The sequence below is a fragment of the Ostrinia furnacalis genome, unplaced genomic scaffold (genome assembly GCF_004193835.3).
Source record: "Ostrinia furnacalis isolate ACB-3 unplaced genomic scaffold, ASM419383v2 OfSCF0534, whole genome shotgun sequence".
NCBI classification, from domain to species: domain Eukaryota; kingdom Metazoa; phylum Arthropoda; class Insecta; order Lepidoptera; family Crambidae; genus Ostrinia; species Ostrinia furnacalis.
In genome coordinates, this window is record NW_021130773.1 from 10146 (window position 1) to 25267 (window position 15122).

The following is a 15122-nucleotide window of genomic DNA, read 5'->3' on the forward strand; positions in this document are numbered from 1 at the left end:
TCATAGTCATAAAAAATGGGCACTCTTTATCTTGTCATGGTATTGGCAAGATGGAAAAAGATAAACCAACTGTGCACTTGTATTGTAAAGAAAACTTTCCTCAATATACCAGGCAGTTTCTTTGAAGAACGAAAAAGCATTTTAACAAACACTCCTACGTCTGTACGTTTATATAACACTCACTTTGTTACCAAGATGCTTTTGCTCGTGAAATAATAGAAGGCACTTACTATTATTTTTTTGTCTCAATTGAGTAGGTATTATTGCAAAGCTCTGCATTTAGGATGGCATACTCCATTTCACTTCTTATTTAGGTATCCCATCGCTACAACTGTCTAGAATTTCCTCCAAGGTGTCTGTATTAAGACACTGTCCTTTATCGTCTATTCCAAGACCTTCATAAATATGTCTATAATCTTCCTCACTTATACGTAGCAGGGTGTCTGTTCCAAAATCTGCAAAATATGTGGGCGAGATCATATTGGGTCAGTTACTCGCGCCAAAACACTGCAAAATCCACCTTCTGGTTCTTCCTCATTCATAGATAGAAATCACTATCCAAAGTCCTATGCGCGCCGTACGTCCCATGTCATTGGATCAATCAGTAGGTAGTTCCCGCACAACTCAGCAAAAAACATCTTCTTGTTTTTCCTCACTTATACATAGAAATCACTATCAGAAGACACTTTTAAAGTCCTGTAAGCGCCGTACGTTCCTTCATCAAAGTCATCATGCCTATGTAAAGATCTACACGAGTGCGTGCGTGTGATCATGTCATAAGAACCGTTGCTTGCTCGCAGGCGCACGGCGCTGCGGTGTCGAGACCGAGTGTCTAGTTCTGGTTTCAGTTCTGTGTCGTAGAATTTGCGTTCTTCTGATTCCAGCCACTTTGAGTTGGAGAGGAGCTTCTTTGTCCATTCGTCTGTGAAAGAGATATGGTTTTTGATTTAGAATTATTGGTGAAATTGAGCTAGTTTAGAGCACCAGTCATGAAAATCGCAACAGATACAGAGACGTATGTAGCAATTCTGCTACTTATTTGAGACACACATTTCAGAAGTACAGAACAGTAAACAAGCAGTTGAGAAAACAAACGATATATTTAAATTAATCCACAGTCTTTAAGGTACTATTTCATCACATGTGTTTTATTTTTCAGAAGTAACTAACTAGTCCTTCTTAGAATAAAATAGCTAACTGTTTCTTATTTGCCCCTTTTTATTTTTTCCAGGTGCTTCATTGTATAGGCACAATGACATAACTATAGCTTTTAGCCCCTGTTTTCTCGTGGTGCCAGAATTTTGTCCCAGAATGGAATGGGAACAACGAGAGATAACAATTTCTCGTAAGCTTCTAGCTTTTAGCAGTCAGTTATTTGATGCTATGTCAATGCCATCGTCCACCACCAGAGCTCATCAAAACCAAGACTTACCATTGAGATCCTTCATAGCACCAGCCTTCCCCCCATACTCATGTGGCAGGCTCTCCGGTGGAAAGTAATCAAACCCCATGGCCTGGTTAATCTCCTCAGCCTTGGAGTGGATGTGCAGGACCTTACGCTTCCAGGGATGGAGACCGATGTGTAAAAGCAGGAGAGACATGGTCTTCAAGCGCTGAGTGTTGATGACGTGGATCTCCGTGAAGCGGAGCGGGTATGCTGTCTGGAATGGAAACATGTGGGATTACTGATCAGTATTTGGAACTGACATGCTTTCGATCTGGGAGCTTATCGCCTTTTGACACTAGTTTTCTGCAAAATAAGTTCCCCTTTCCTTGTCTAAGAAATCACAATGAAAAGATAGAATGCCAAAATTGTGCCTGTCCACCTAGTCAAATAACATCTGAGTGTTATGACTGCCATTTTTTGCGATGTGCAAGCAATAACGAGTATGATGTACGATATCAAAACATTTTTCATATTCTTTATTTCTTAGAGTAGGCGCACACCGTTGATTTTTCGTCGGCCGATAGTTTAGTCGGGCAGTTGATCAGTATGGGCATGTATGGGAGTACATGTACGTACGGAGTACGCACACTACGCCGATTCGATTTGGTCGATTCTTCATACAAATTAAAAACGGGCACAACTATCGGGCAACTAAAAATCAACGGTGTGCGCCTACTCTTAGAGGTTTATTTATTTTTCTGAGTTTACCTACATGCACCAATTGGAACTTTTCATAAGCAAGCAGCCATAATTTTTGCTTATGATGAGAAGTGACGCATGAAAATGATTCACTTTTATCACAGGAAAATTACAACTTAAATTGATTGTGACAAATGCGAGAAACGTTAGGAAACTAAGTAAGTTTTCATGGATGATAAATCGATAGTTGAGTATGAAGCAAAGCCGTAGCCCTTCAAGTACCAGCGAATCGAGACACAATCGAAATTAATTGTTACCGCGGACTCATGCGACCACGGATCTTCTATTGAATTGGCTCAGTGAAAGTTATTTTATTTTACCTTCATGCACCAAACGAAGTCCTTCCAATATGTGCCCCTGAAGTGGTTCTTCACATGTGACGGCTGGAGATCGCTAACGTCTATGAACACCACCTCCTCACCAGGAGTTGGATCTTCGCGTAACCTGGAAATAGTAGACACCAATTTATTGATCGTTTCATCCACGAAGACGCGCCCCACCAATTTTTGGTCGAGGGAAGTACGGGGTGCGGACTTTGATCTGAGCAATCCGAGCGTCATTAGTTGATAAGAGCGTAATGACTCATTACCTATTGTAGGGTGCGTGTGCACTCATAGAATAATATTTAGCGTGTACCGATAACACTCAAACATTAGCGAAAGAATGGTAGGGCGCGTCTTCGTGGATGTAACGATCAACGAATAATAACAATAATGTTCGTACTATCGTTATTTAGGGGAAACAATTGAAGTACAAAATCAGATGTCAGGCATTATTTTATTTATTGGTTTGGGCACCATCCACAAATTTTATTAACCCTTGAACAAACACCAAACCATGCAGCATGAAAACTTGATTATTTTAGAGTCGAGCTTGAGTGAGTATTTAATGTGTATTTTTTGTGATTTGATATTAACCCTATACTTGGCAACAACGGTTTTGGTTAATATTTGTGATTTACACTATAAATATTGGATTTATGACGAGTAAAAATCATGTGAAAAATACGAAAAAAAATCTTAGGTATGTACTTTTGGAAATATAGTATGTATCTTTAAGTGCACATTGCCAGCTTTGAAGTAAATTAAAACATGGTTTATTTGTTAGTAGAAATTAGTTATTTAAATGAAAATTACTACAAAACCTTAAGCTAATCCTTATTTGAAAAATAAAAAATAAATATCTTTTACAAAAAACTGAAAACAAAGTAAAAAAAACACTTCAAAGTCTGTAACGCCTTGTAAGTATAGCTGCATTTGGATGCATGAGAACCACTCCATCAGCGTCGTTGGAATACCTCCTGAAACTCAGACCCCTCTTACCATCCAGGAGAAGCAAACGCAGATAGAACACATGAGAATCTTGCAAGACCATTAAAGAAATACGAGGTGTATTGATGCCAACTGGTACCGAACTGTGTTCACGTCTTTGATTGAAGATAATTAGATATCCAACTTACAGTCGAAACGCAAGATAGCTGAAATGGATCTCTGGAACTCTCAGGGAAACTATGCAGCAGTCGAACTGGCTAAAATTCTTCAATCACCAGCTTTATAACCAGAAGCATGCAGCAGCCTGGACAGGCTGCTCGCTTTTTGTGGTGATTTGGGTTGGTTGGAGTAGGAAGATAACCACCCAAGAGAACCAGGAGACTAAGTGCGGCTTCTAATTCATCAGCTGAAGTGTCACCGCTACTGACTTTCGACCTGGTTCGAGATTTTGGAACCATAACCAGAATTTTGCGCGCCTGATTTTGTTGCTGCAGCACTTAGTTGTCCAAAAAACAACAATTCTTTAGTAAATGAATTAAAACTCATATCAGTATATTATAATTTACAGCTTTGAATATTACTAACTTATAACATATCACTTTTTATGCGATAAAATCTATGAAAAAATCATAAAATAAAGTCAACGAGAACCTGGCAATGTGTCTTTAAAGATACATTCAAAATTGAAAGTAAATTATTACGTATCTGACAATGTGCATTTAGAGATACATTCGGACAATCCGCATCGTACAAGAATAATTATACAAGTTTTGGGATGAAAAAAAAGCACTATCATCAAGAAACATTTATTTACTGTCCATATTACTACAAATAATCACCAATATTCTTTAAAAAAAACACCGAAAATAATAAAAATCATCAGCCGGTGCGTAGACGCCTGTCAATGGTCTGACATTTTGCATATTACTGTTAAATCTGTGCAGCCTGTAGCGATTCTATACTGTGTAACACAATCTGTAGTATTTGGGCTAACGTTATTTTAAAAAAACATTTGAAAATAGTCTTTGGTTTCTCCCCCATATTTTTGTTTTGGTCAACGTATCTTTAAATGCACAATGCCAAGAAAAGGGTTAAAATCTGTAAGTCGAGAAAGCCTGGAGAAACCCGATAAAAAAGATATAACATTGAGATCAAGACAGTCTATTTTTAGGAAAGTTTAAATAATGATTTAGTACGAATTTCATAAAGAAAGAAGAATCAAATAAACAGTAAGTAAATTAATACTGATGAACGCGGTGTTTCCAAAGCCCTTTGTCTCCAATTTCTCAGTAAAATTTCGTGTAACTGGATAGAAATGGTCTGCAAATAAGAGACAAAAGATCTATTGTCGCTTTTGTCTGACAAATCTGTTTGTTTCATTGTGACAATTTGATTAGAGGAATTGGATACGTTGTCAAATGATAGTGAGAAAACTATTGTCTTTTGATTCAGATTATTAACATGATTCCCATTAGGTAATAATTTAAACAGGGACTCTATGACCCTTTTTTATGGTCATGACTAGCATAAATAAATGGGACTGAAGGTTTAATTAATGTATCCTCAGAACCAATAAATCCTTATGTTTTCTATAAATCTCTAAGATGCAATAGATTTTGCCATTAATTTGGTTCATTGGTTGAATTGTGGAGACAAAAGAAACTGAAGGGAATCATATCCTGTAAATCTATGACTTACTGTTACCTAATAAAACTAATAATCTTATAGTTCCAAAATACTGGACTGTCCTGTCGATGACATTGACAGTGGGGCGCCACCGTCAATACCGGATCGCTGGTTCAGATTTTTGCCATGTTGGAAACCATATAGATGAACGATGGTAGCGCCCCCCTGTCATTGAGTTTGGCGGGACAGTTCAGCGTGGGTCATCTATAGCATTGGTTGATATTAGTGTCCGACCGAATGTTCGGTTTCGGTTTCGTTTTCGGTTGAGTTTCGTTAAAAACACGAGTTTCGGTTTAGTTTCGTTTTCGGCAGCAAACTTGCCGATACTACGACCGAAACCGAATGTGCATTACGATCATAGTTTATACTTAATTTATAGTATTATACAATGTGTCCGGGCATGTAGTGATCGATATTTAAGGGAGTGATCTATGGTCAATTTTATCGATGAAAATACTTCAAAGGGGCTTGACCCATTTCTCAAAAAATTACAAGGTTTTAAGTTTTTAATTTTTAAAATTCACCTCTTCCTTCAAAAACAAGTGACTGCGTGGGCACCTTAACACTAATGAGCAAATATTTTATGTCATGCGATAGCTAATATAATGATCTATTAGTAAAATAGAAAACAGACACAAGTTTCATACATTTTAAGGGAGTAGGAATGGATTTAAGTAGAAAAAAACATGACTTTTTTCACTTCTTTTTCAGTTATTTTCCAACACAAGAAAAACCAGGTCGTTAAAGTATGTTTAATTTGCATTGTATTATTAGTATTTGAGCTATTCTACAAAACGAATGTAAATTCCAGTTCCATAGCGTAGCTAGTCATGTAGTCGGAGTAGGTTGTGCGATTCTTTCAGGCAGTGCATTTTCGCATTTCTTTATTTTTCCCTCAAAATATGAGCCTTGTAAGGAAGTTTCGGTTTCGGTTTCGGTTTCGGCCGAAATAGACACCGTTGCCGAAATTCGTTTTCGGTTTCGGTTTCGGTCGTAAAACTAGTTTCGGTCGGACACTAATGTAGATATATAGTTGAAATAATTCGATGAACCTATTCCTAACGCATTTATGTACACAGTATGATTTCCTGGAGAAGTGCTTGACTCTTGAGACAAGCTAAATTACACCATATTGTTAATGACATTGAGCATACATTTTTTTAAATACCTTCGCGAAGTAAAACTTCTGTACGTAGTACTTATTATTATTCTGTGGTGTAGGTAAGATCATTCTAAGAATACAAGTTCGCCCATTTGCCCCTAAGTGAGCTACTTTTTTTTAATCGATATTTTTGTTTTAATTTATTTTTTCCGAAATTTGACCTGAAAGCTGCTTAAATTTTTTTGTCACGTGTTTTCAACCAATTTTTTTTATTTGATATTAATATTGAATATGTCTTTAGTTAGATAAAATAAATTTCAGATCCAGATAGAGATTGGATAACTAGTTACGAGCCGCCAAAGTTGAACAAATATTCTACTTAGAATTTGATTAAAAAAAAATGAATGGTGATATCGGATTGCCAATGATCTTGAAAACATTTCTAGCTTCTTTTCTTTCCAATGATATATCACACGTAGTAGTTAGATATTGAAATTCGTCAAAAATTCAAAGTTTAGGGAAGAAAATGGAAAATAATACAGAAATAATAACGTTTTCTTTATTTTTCCCTCAAAATATGAGCCTTGTAAGGAAGTTTCGGTTTCGGTTTCGGCCGAAATAGACACCGTTGCCGAAATTCGTTTTCGGTTTCGGTTTCGGTCGCAAAACTAGTTTCGGTCGGACACTAGTTGATATCACAGATCACAGAAACTAAAGGGAGATGTGAAAAGGGGGCGGGGCCGGTGTCGCAGCAATATGCCCAAAAATAGAACGCATTACTTCGCGAAGTATTGTTTTTATTTTGATCACTTTGTGTGTGTGAATTTCTAACGTGACGTGACACTTGGCTTGGATCTCAGCGCATTAGTTGGCATCTCTCTAGATGTCTATGGTTGGTATACACGTGGAGAGCGAAGGCCAAATATTTCATTTCATTTTGTCTCCGGTAAATAAGAGTCATGCTCCTACAGTGGAGACTAAAAGACCTGATGATGACTTACCGTATATCTAAAATCATAAGCCACCTAGAGAGCAGCGCCTTCGCTGACAGTGGCCTGTCCATGGCCATCGGAGCTGGAAGCCTGACGAGGGTCATCCTCCGTCCTCCTACACTCCTGGCGCGAAGAGGGACGATGTAACTGGAAAAATACGAAAGAAAACATTACGATTTTACAGTTACCACGAATTATCTCTTAATCTATTGATTTTGAACCTAACAGTAAAGAATTAGAGTTCGACATCCATTGGGGCTTGTGGTTGATGGTAAGTACATATGTTGATGTGCTATTGACTGTTTAAACTAGCTAATTAATAATCAATTATGAAGTAACACAATTTGAGTGTTTCGTAAACATTTCCACGTGTTCACGTGTTCAATTAACACACATTAGTTTGGCGTGTGTTGGAACTTTTTACAAACGAATATGCCATAACTTGTGTAGTGTATGTATATCGATTTAGGTACTAACTACGGGAGCTAATTGATAACACGGTGGTCCGCGACTGACTGGTTTATTTAGAAAAGAAACGCAGCGCGTCGACACTCGATACAATATAGATGCGTAGGTATAGCTATAGCATGAATACATCACAACTTGGAAAATTTTCACGACTTTCTGGAAACTGGTGTTGAACATTGATTTGATTTTCTAAGCTACTCACGTTTTTTGTCATCCGTACAAAAAATTGCATTATCTGATATATATCTGATAAACCTACGTTAATCCTATTTATATTTATGTATTTATTAAGTAAGTATTGTCCCCACCAACAAGCTTTCATATTTTCGATGTCCCTAATAATTTCAGTAAACTTGAAACCTTAAGACAATTCGTCTCTGTACCACATCCTTCAGGATTCCCACATCAGACAACTCAGTCCCATAATTACATTAGGTAGTTCTTTAAATCAAAAGATACTTACGCATCCTGGCAACTGGACAAAATATCCTCGTCATCAGGGTATCTCTTATGCCATAGTTCTGTCAGTCCTCCAGGTCCTCTAGCCTTGTAGTATCTCCGGGCTCTCTTGGCAGCTTCAACCTCGTCTCCATCGCAGGTGATGGGAAACAGGTTGAGGACTGTGAGCTCGTCTTCTGTGGGGGGTCTGGTCAAGTTGTCCTGGGCCCATCGTTGCGCGAACGACGCTGCGCGTGACATCTTGGTACTGGAATTCAATACATTGTCATTTTGATGGTTGGAATTTTAGGCTCGGTTTAACTAAAGTGGAGAGGAAAGTAGATTTTCGAGTAGAAGCTGAGTGGAGAGGAGATGTGGAAGTAACGAAATCTGGTCGGTTATTCAAACTTCTTCTCTTCGCTTTCGTGGACACCGAGCCTTACACCCGTGTTCACAAACGATGCTTGAATAAGTGAAGCAGCAAATCAAACGCACAGCGTTGAATGAACTCGCGTTATTGGTTCGTGTGTGACCCTGTGCGTCCACGCGCACTGTAAGACCTCATAGTAATGTTTGTGAATACGGGCGTTCTTCTGGTCCCAAATTAAGTAAAGCTTATTGGCTAGTAAAATAACGAAAAGAAAATAAGTATAACACAGAAAATATTTATTTTAAGATGTTTCAACGAGAATATAAGAAAATTCTTCCTGTAATAGCAAATTGTTTTTAAGTTATGTAAAAAAGTAATTAGTAAAAGGCGAAAATGATTTCTTAGAACACAATTGGCCTTCGTTTTTTGTGTAATAAAAAGTATTGTTGCCTTTCTAAATCTATTTTCAAACTATTACATTATTGCTTTTACTTTATCTAACCTAGAGCGCTTTACTCATTTTAATAGATTTTAAACACGCCATCGAGACGATTATTATCAACTTTATTCAGTTCTAATAAGTGCTATTTTATAATAAAAATATTTTCTGAATAGTATGCAGTGACTGTACAAGCCACACTTAAAACTATTGCATTTAAGTTGACAAAAGTAATTTATTGTTTACAAATAGACTGAGTTGCACCATCTTACTTTAATTTTGACAAACGACAAAAATGTGTCAAACTCCATACAAAAAGCACCGTATAATTTTATTGTTACCGTTAAAAAAAAGGTCTCCTACTCTAAACGTCAAGTTGCAATCAACCTTAGGTTTTAAAAAAACACTAACTCGTCCCAGTACATATATGTTATATGTTAACCCTACTATTGCTTCAGGCGGGATAATAAATAATCCAGTGTCGAAAAAACGCAGCGCGAAAAATCATTGTGATTTTGAAACAAAATGTCATGTAGAGGCGACTGTACTTATATTTTTCCTACTGATTTATGACCCAGCCCATTATCTTATTATGATGTCATGGGGAATATAACACAAATTATATCGTGATGAGCGAATTAAAATGCATTTAATATGTACAGACAAGGTAACAATACAGGTAAAAACTTTAGGAGTTTACGTACTTGTAAATTGGAATTTACGTACCAGTTGTAAATAAGTCCTATTTTTGCAACAACTAGTCTGATTGAAGCCTGTACAATGACGTGATCTTTTGAAGTCTTTTTTTTTTTATTGTGTTAGTTGTGGGTGTGACAACTTAGGTCACGACGTGTCACGAGTCACGACCTTGGTGTCAGATGCTATGTGACATCCGGCTTTTAGAGTAAAATGTCCGGCCAAATGAAGCACAGAGTCCGGCTTTTGTGTTTTTGGGCCTGGCAACCCTAGTCCTAACCAAACTTTGAACAAACACTAGTGACTGACGCCCGTATTCGCAAACATTACTGTGAGGTGCAGTGTGAGGCACATTGCGCGTGGACGCACAGGGTGACAAATTAATCAATCACAGTGCTCTATTCAAGGCTGCGCTGTGCGTTCTATTTGCCGCTTTTATTAAGCATTCTTCGTTTGTAAATACGGGCGTAAGTTTCTTGCGCTGCTTCTTCTTAGCCAGTACTGAGAAGAATGGGCCAGTGCCCATTTATTGCCCCGAAGCAGTGGTAGGGTTAAATACTGGGACGGCTGAAAGCGCTTTTTAAAAGCTTAACTTCTTTAAAGAAAAAGGTATTAATGACTTTTTTATTCTCTGGTCAGTCCCAACTGGGATTCAAACTCAAAACCTCTAAGTTGAAAGGAGCCAACACTCTAACCACTGGACTAAGAAAGGCCTTAGTTGTCTACTAGAGTGAATGAGTCAATGTCCTTTCGCTTTTACACAATATCGGAATACATTGTGAAAATTGCATGTTTCCGTGAATGTGTAACACAGCATTTTGTTATGGATGTATTGAGAAACGCACGATTTCGAGTTCCTTGGTCATAGCTTCTCAAACTATGCGAGCGAGAACGAAAAACTGTTTAAGAGGACGTCATTAAAAATTGAGAAATTCTTGAATCTGAACGCATAAGTATAAAAAGTGATAATAGTATGTATTGGCTTAGTAGTTTCCCCTAGCATGGCCTCAAAAGACCTAAAAAAATCTCATGAGACATACCTAAAAGCGTCTTTCGATCAATTTCAAATGAAACTTAGAAACAAAATAACTACTAGGTAGGTACTTAAAAAATCTGGATTGCACCCTCTTACTCTATAACAGACATCAAGTCTGTCAAACTCCATACAAAAAACACCGGTAGTTATAAAGCTCGCAGATCTTTACGAGTTTCTAAATACTATCTATTTATTTATTTAATCATTTATTTATTTATTTAATTAAAATGCAAGTGAGCTATACCTATACCGCTTCAAGTTAATGTTAAAGTAAGGTATTGCTACTTAGCCTTAATAATTTGTGCGAGCTAGAATGTCACAGATAAACATTCTAAATTAACACCTCTTTTTTCATCAGGCGCCAATAAAAGTTTGGGAATCTTTGCTTTAAATAATGACAGATTGTACACAGTATCAAGTGATGTCCTGGTGTTATGTAATTGCGGTTTGCGGAATGTGCCTTCCCGCTAGAAATTGGAAACCTTTGCGAATCAAATTACCAAAGTATAGGATAAATCAATGGATTTCCTCCAATTGTATACGAGATTTTCCAACTTTAGGTAGATTCACATTGGCGCATCTAGGGTTATTTTTCAGTGCAATTTTATTAGTAGATATTGACTCATGGGTGAGTACTATCAACTTATCATCTTCGAATCGCGTAGCCCAACATCCTGGCGAAATCCATGGATTTTCATCAATTTTATGTCTTTAGATTTTCTGTCTCTACATACCTACTAAATATTAACTGATCATCAAAAGTTTGTAAGGTTAGATAGAGTATAGATGCCCTTTCACGAATATCTACCTACTTGATTGATTCTGATGAGTCTTTACAGCATGAAAGCTTAAACACATGAGCTTAGGACTCGCTTATACTTATAACAGCATTTAAAAGCATTATGAAACTCACGATGAAGAATTAATATGATTTAATTCTCACAAAACACTCATTGAACTTTTGTGAAGTTTAAAATCCTATGTTGTCAACTGTACTTTAGGTACTAATAATCATCAACCAAGTTAACCGTAACTCATTATGGTCAGAAATCGTGTAAAACACGCTTAGTCATTTGTCTTTTCTTGTCATTATTATGTAGATCGGCGATGTCCGGTGTTTCACCGTTAGTGCGTATGACAGAGACGTGAAATGACAGTAAGGTTGAGGTCACTGGCCTTTTGAAAACACGGGGAAAATTGGACGGATTTATGTAAAAGTACGAGAGATACGGTCCGGAGACTTTTCCCGTAAAAGATCAATGGTTTCGTTGCTTGTGTGGCACGTAGCGCCGTCTTGTTGAAAGTAAGGCTACCGAGGACATAGGGCACTAGGGCAGTCAGTTTGCGATTAGTTTTTTTAAATTTCATGAAAAGGATAAATGGTCCTGTAAGCGTGGACGTGGTAGTAATTTGCCTGATTTTATTAACGGCATACCTTCCTCTTTGTAATAAAATAAACAATTAAATTAACATCAGGTGCGATTGTGGTCAAATACCTGCCTTGTTATGCATAAAAAAAAACATCCGATCATTTATATTTAAAAAATGAATTTTTCTTTCAATATCAAAATAACATCTCTTATTGGAAAACCCTGTAGTTGGTCCAATTTTGTAATGTAGGTTTTAGGATAAAAGCGGTAGCTATGTCACCGTAAAATTGTGAACTCTGTCAGTATATAATATAACGCGTTAGATTGTAAACTAACAGTGGGTTAGGTTAGGTTAGATTGTAATTTAACTACGTCAGATTATAATCTGACGGAATTCACAATTTTACGGTGACAGCTACATACCTAGGTATTTCAATATCACCATCTAACCCGCCCACTCTAATCTAAATATTCATGCCAAATCTGCACAAATTCAAACAGGATCTGCTAAACAATGCCTCGTCAAATACCATCGTATCCTATCACGAGTTGCCTTGACATTACACGTTGTATTCTCCACTTTCAATGGGCACAAAGGTTGGATGTTGGGTAATATTAAGTAGACATCTATAGATCTATTTGTACATAAAATACTTTTTGGGATTCCAAACGCGACTATCTAGCGCTTAAACTGTCACTGCCTGAGGTATGCGAGTGGCACTGGATGCTGTTTTTGTGACCTTCAAATGTCAGCTAGACTTCAAATCTCCTAGATGTATACTCTGTCATTCCATAATACTCATGTCAATGTACTTCCCGTGCCGCCCCCTTACCTCAGGCACTGACTTAGTTAAGCCATATACCTACAATCCGCAAGCTTTTTTACCCGATTATGCCAGAAGGAGTGTTTTTATGTATAAAGTTATTAGTAAAAGACCAGCAACCTCGCTAGACCTGAAGGATATTGTTCTTGTCAATCATTTAACTTTAGACCAAGATCAGCAAGCTAAGTTGACGCAGATTTTCCATAGTTGTGTGTGGAAACTATACAAACAAATTTCTTTCTCCACAGGACAGGCAATGCCTAGTGTGGAGGTGTTTCCTTTTTTTGTTTCTGTACCAATTGATCTGGCACTTTTTTTTTTCATTTTCATTATCAAATGCTATGGGAAACTGCGTAAGCTATGTGAGCTAAGCTAAACTAAATCAAGTTACACTGTGGCATTTAATATTAGTATGGGGTACAAATACTTTATTTATAGCCTGATAAGAACTGTCGACAACAATAGAATCATACATTTTTATTGCAAAATAATCTACGAATAATCATATTAATGGGACACTGACTGAATGTGACTTTGCGATATCAATCAATTAGTTTCATAGAATTCGGAAAGTTGTTTCATTTCTTAATAGTTTTATATTAAGTATTTTTGGCTCCATGATTTTAATTACTCGTAGGTAGATAAATATAGCATCAACTTTAATGATAATGGGCAGGCGTATGACTAAACAGCACAATATACCAGTTTGTTCAAAAAAGAGATAATTTAAATACAAATAAACAAGGCATTTTTACCGTTTCATGTTTTGTATAAATCATTGTACAGTCAGTGTCAAAAAGTTCGTAACACCCAAAGTGGCCAAAAAGTTGACAACAACCGTATCCCAATAATTGTAAAAAAGAAGTGTTGCGAACTTATTGGCTTTCTTTGGTGTCACAAACGAATTAACGCTGACTATGTACTGCCTACCCTAGAACAATACCATAACAATACTAACGCACTTCACTGCTAATAATATAACTGACATTAAGTAGTTACATTGTCCTGACACTACAATCCGAGCAACAAAGTGACCGGTTGCAAGTGGATGGAAGCTGATCAGTATTAAGTGGGATTAAACTGTTAGTTTAAGTGGGTTAAGTGTTGCATCAGACAGGTCAACGGGATGCTCATCAGCATGGTAATTCTTATTGTTATAAAAATGAGGTCTAATTCTTGTGGTTCCTTTTTAGGTTTTGTTATTCAATAGCCATGTTAAGAGTGTCATCCATCATCAGGTAATTTAATCTCTATTGCAGGAGCAAATTACTTTCTTTAGCAGCAGCCCATAGATGATTTTGCTCAGACTTTCCATGCTGACAAGACGGGATGGGGAACGATCTTTTAAGAGTTTAAATTAAAATTAAATCATTTGTTTTATAAACGTCGTGGGTTGTGTTGACTCATCATAACCGAGTAAAGATGCGAAGATATTTTAATATAAAATATCATAATACGGAACTATTCTCACCTCTCGTTCCCACCGCTACAACTGCTGTGTAGCCAGGATCTACAGCTTGACCGCCAATAAAACCCAACCTGTGAAGGTCAAGTTTATCCCGGGGGAAAGTTAAACTGTCATTGGACCCGCAACGAAATTAATCAGAAGAACATAGGAGGAGTTCGAAGTGAAGGTTCTAATGCGTAGTATTAAAACGCTTAGTGTGACTAATACTATGTCAAATAGGTAGGTACTTACTTACTCCCACGGCTTGTATCAAAACCCACAAAAACTCAACACCTTGAGAAATCACGACCATTAGGAAAAACTAACAACACTAAGCGGAAAGTTTTTGTGTTATCTTTAAATGATATGATCTTATTCTCATTGTAATGATCGCTTTTTACATGTTCATTGATATGAATTGAAGGCAAAAACGATGTATAAAACCGATATTATGAATTGTTCGATGAATCAACTAAGTATAACTACTTTTTGTAGAGGGCCTACGTTTCAATCTTAAAAACTTCCACATGGTATATTAATTATCTTGCTTTTAGATCAAATCATTTTGACCATAATATTTCATAGGTAAAGTTTGTGTGTTTGTATATTTGTTAAATTGTAAGGGGTAATTTCGGGATCTACTGAACCGATTTTAAAAATTGTTTCACCAATAGAAAGCCACATTATTGCTGAGGGTCATAGGTAACTATATAAAAACCTAAAAATTCCACGCGGGCGAAGCCCCGGGCGGCCGCTAGTCTATAATATAAAAATTTATCGCAAAATGTGTTGGTAAGCGCATAACTCAACAACGCCTGGACCAATTTTACCAATTAT

At 37.0% G+C, this 15122-nt stretch overlaps 1 protein-coding gene across 1 annotated transcript in view; it reads right to left on the reverse strand.

Moving 5' to 3' along the window:
- Positions 1–428: 428 nt before the first annotated feature.
- The window catches only part of LOC114366096 (alpha-tocopherol transfer protein), a 28745-nt gene continuing 14051 nt past the window's right edge, over positions 429–15122 (reverse strand). Inside the window, exons 2-6 of the mRNA XM_028322884.1 lie at positions 8129–8371; positions 7207–7344; positions 2467–2590; positions 1433–1661; positions 429–922 (exon numbers count right to left, since the gene is read on the reverse strand). Coding sequence (XP_028178685.1) covers positions 657–922; positions 1433–1661; positions 2467–2590; positions 7207–7344; positions 8129–8364 — 993 coding nt within the window. The 5' untranslated portion in view covers positions 8365–8371 and the 3' untranslated portion in view covers positions 429–656. The remainder of the gene's footprint in view (positions 923–1432; positions 1662–2466; positions 2591–7206; positions 7345–8128; positions 8372–15122) is intronic.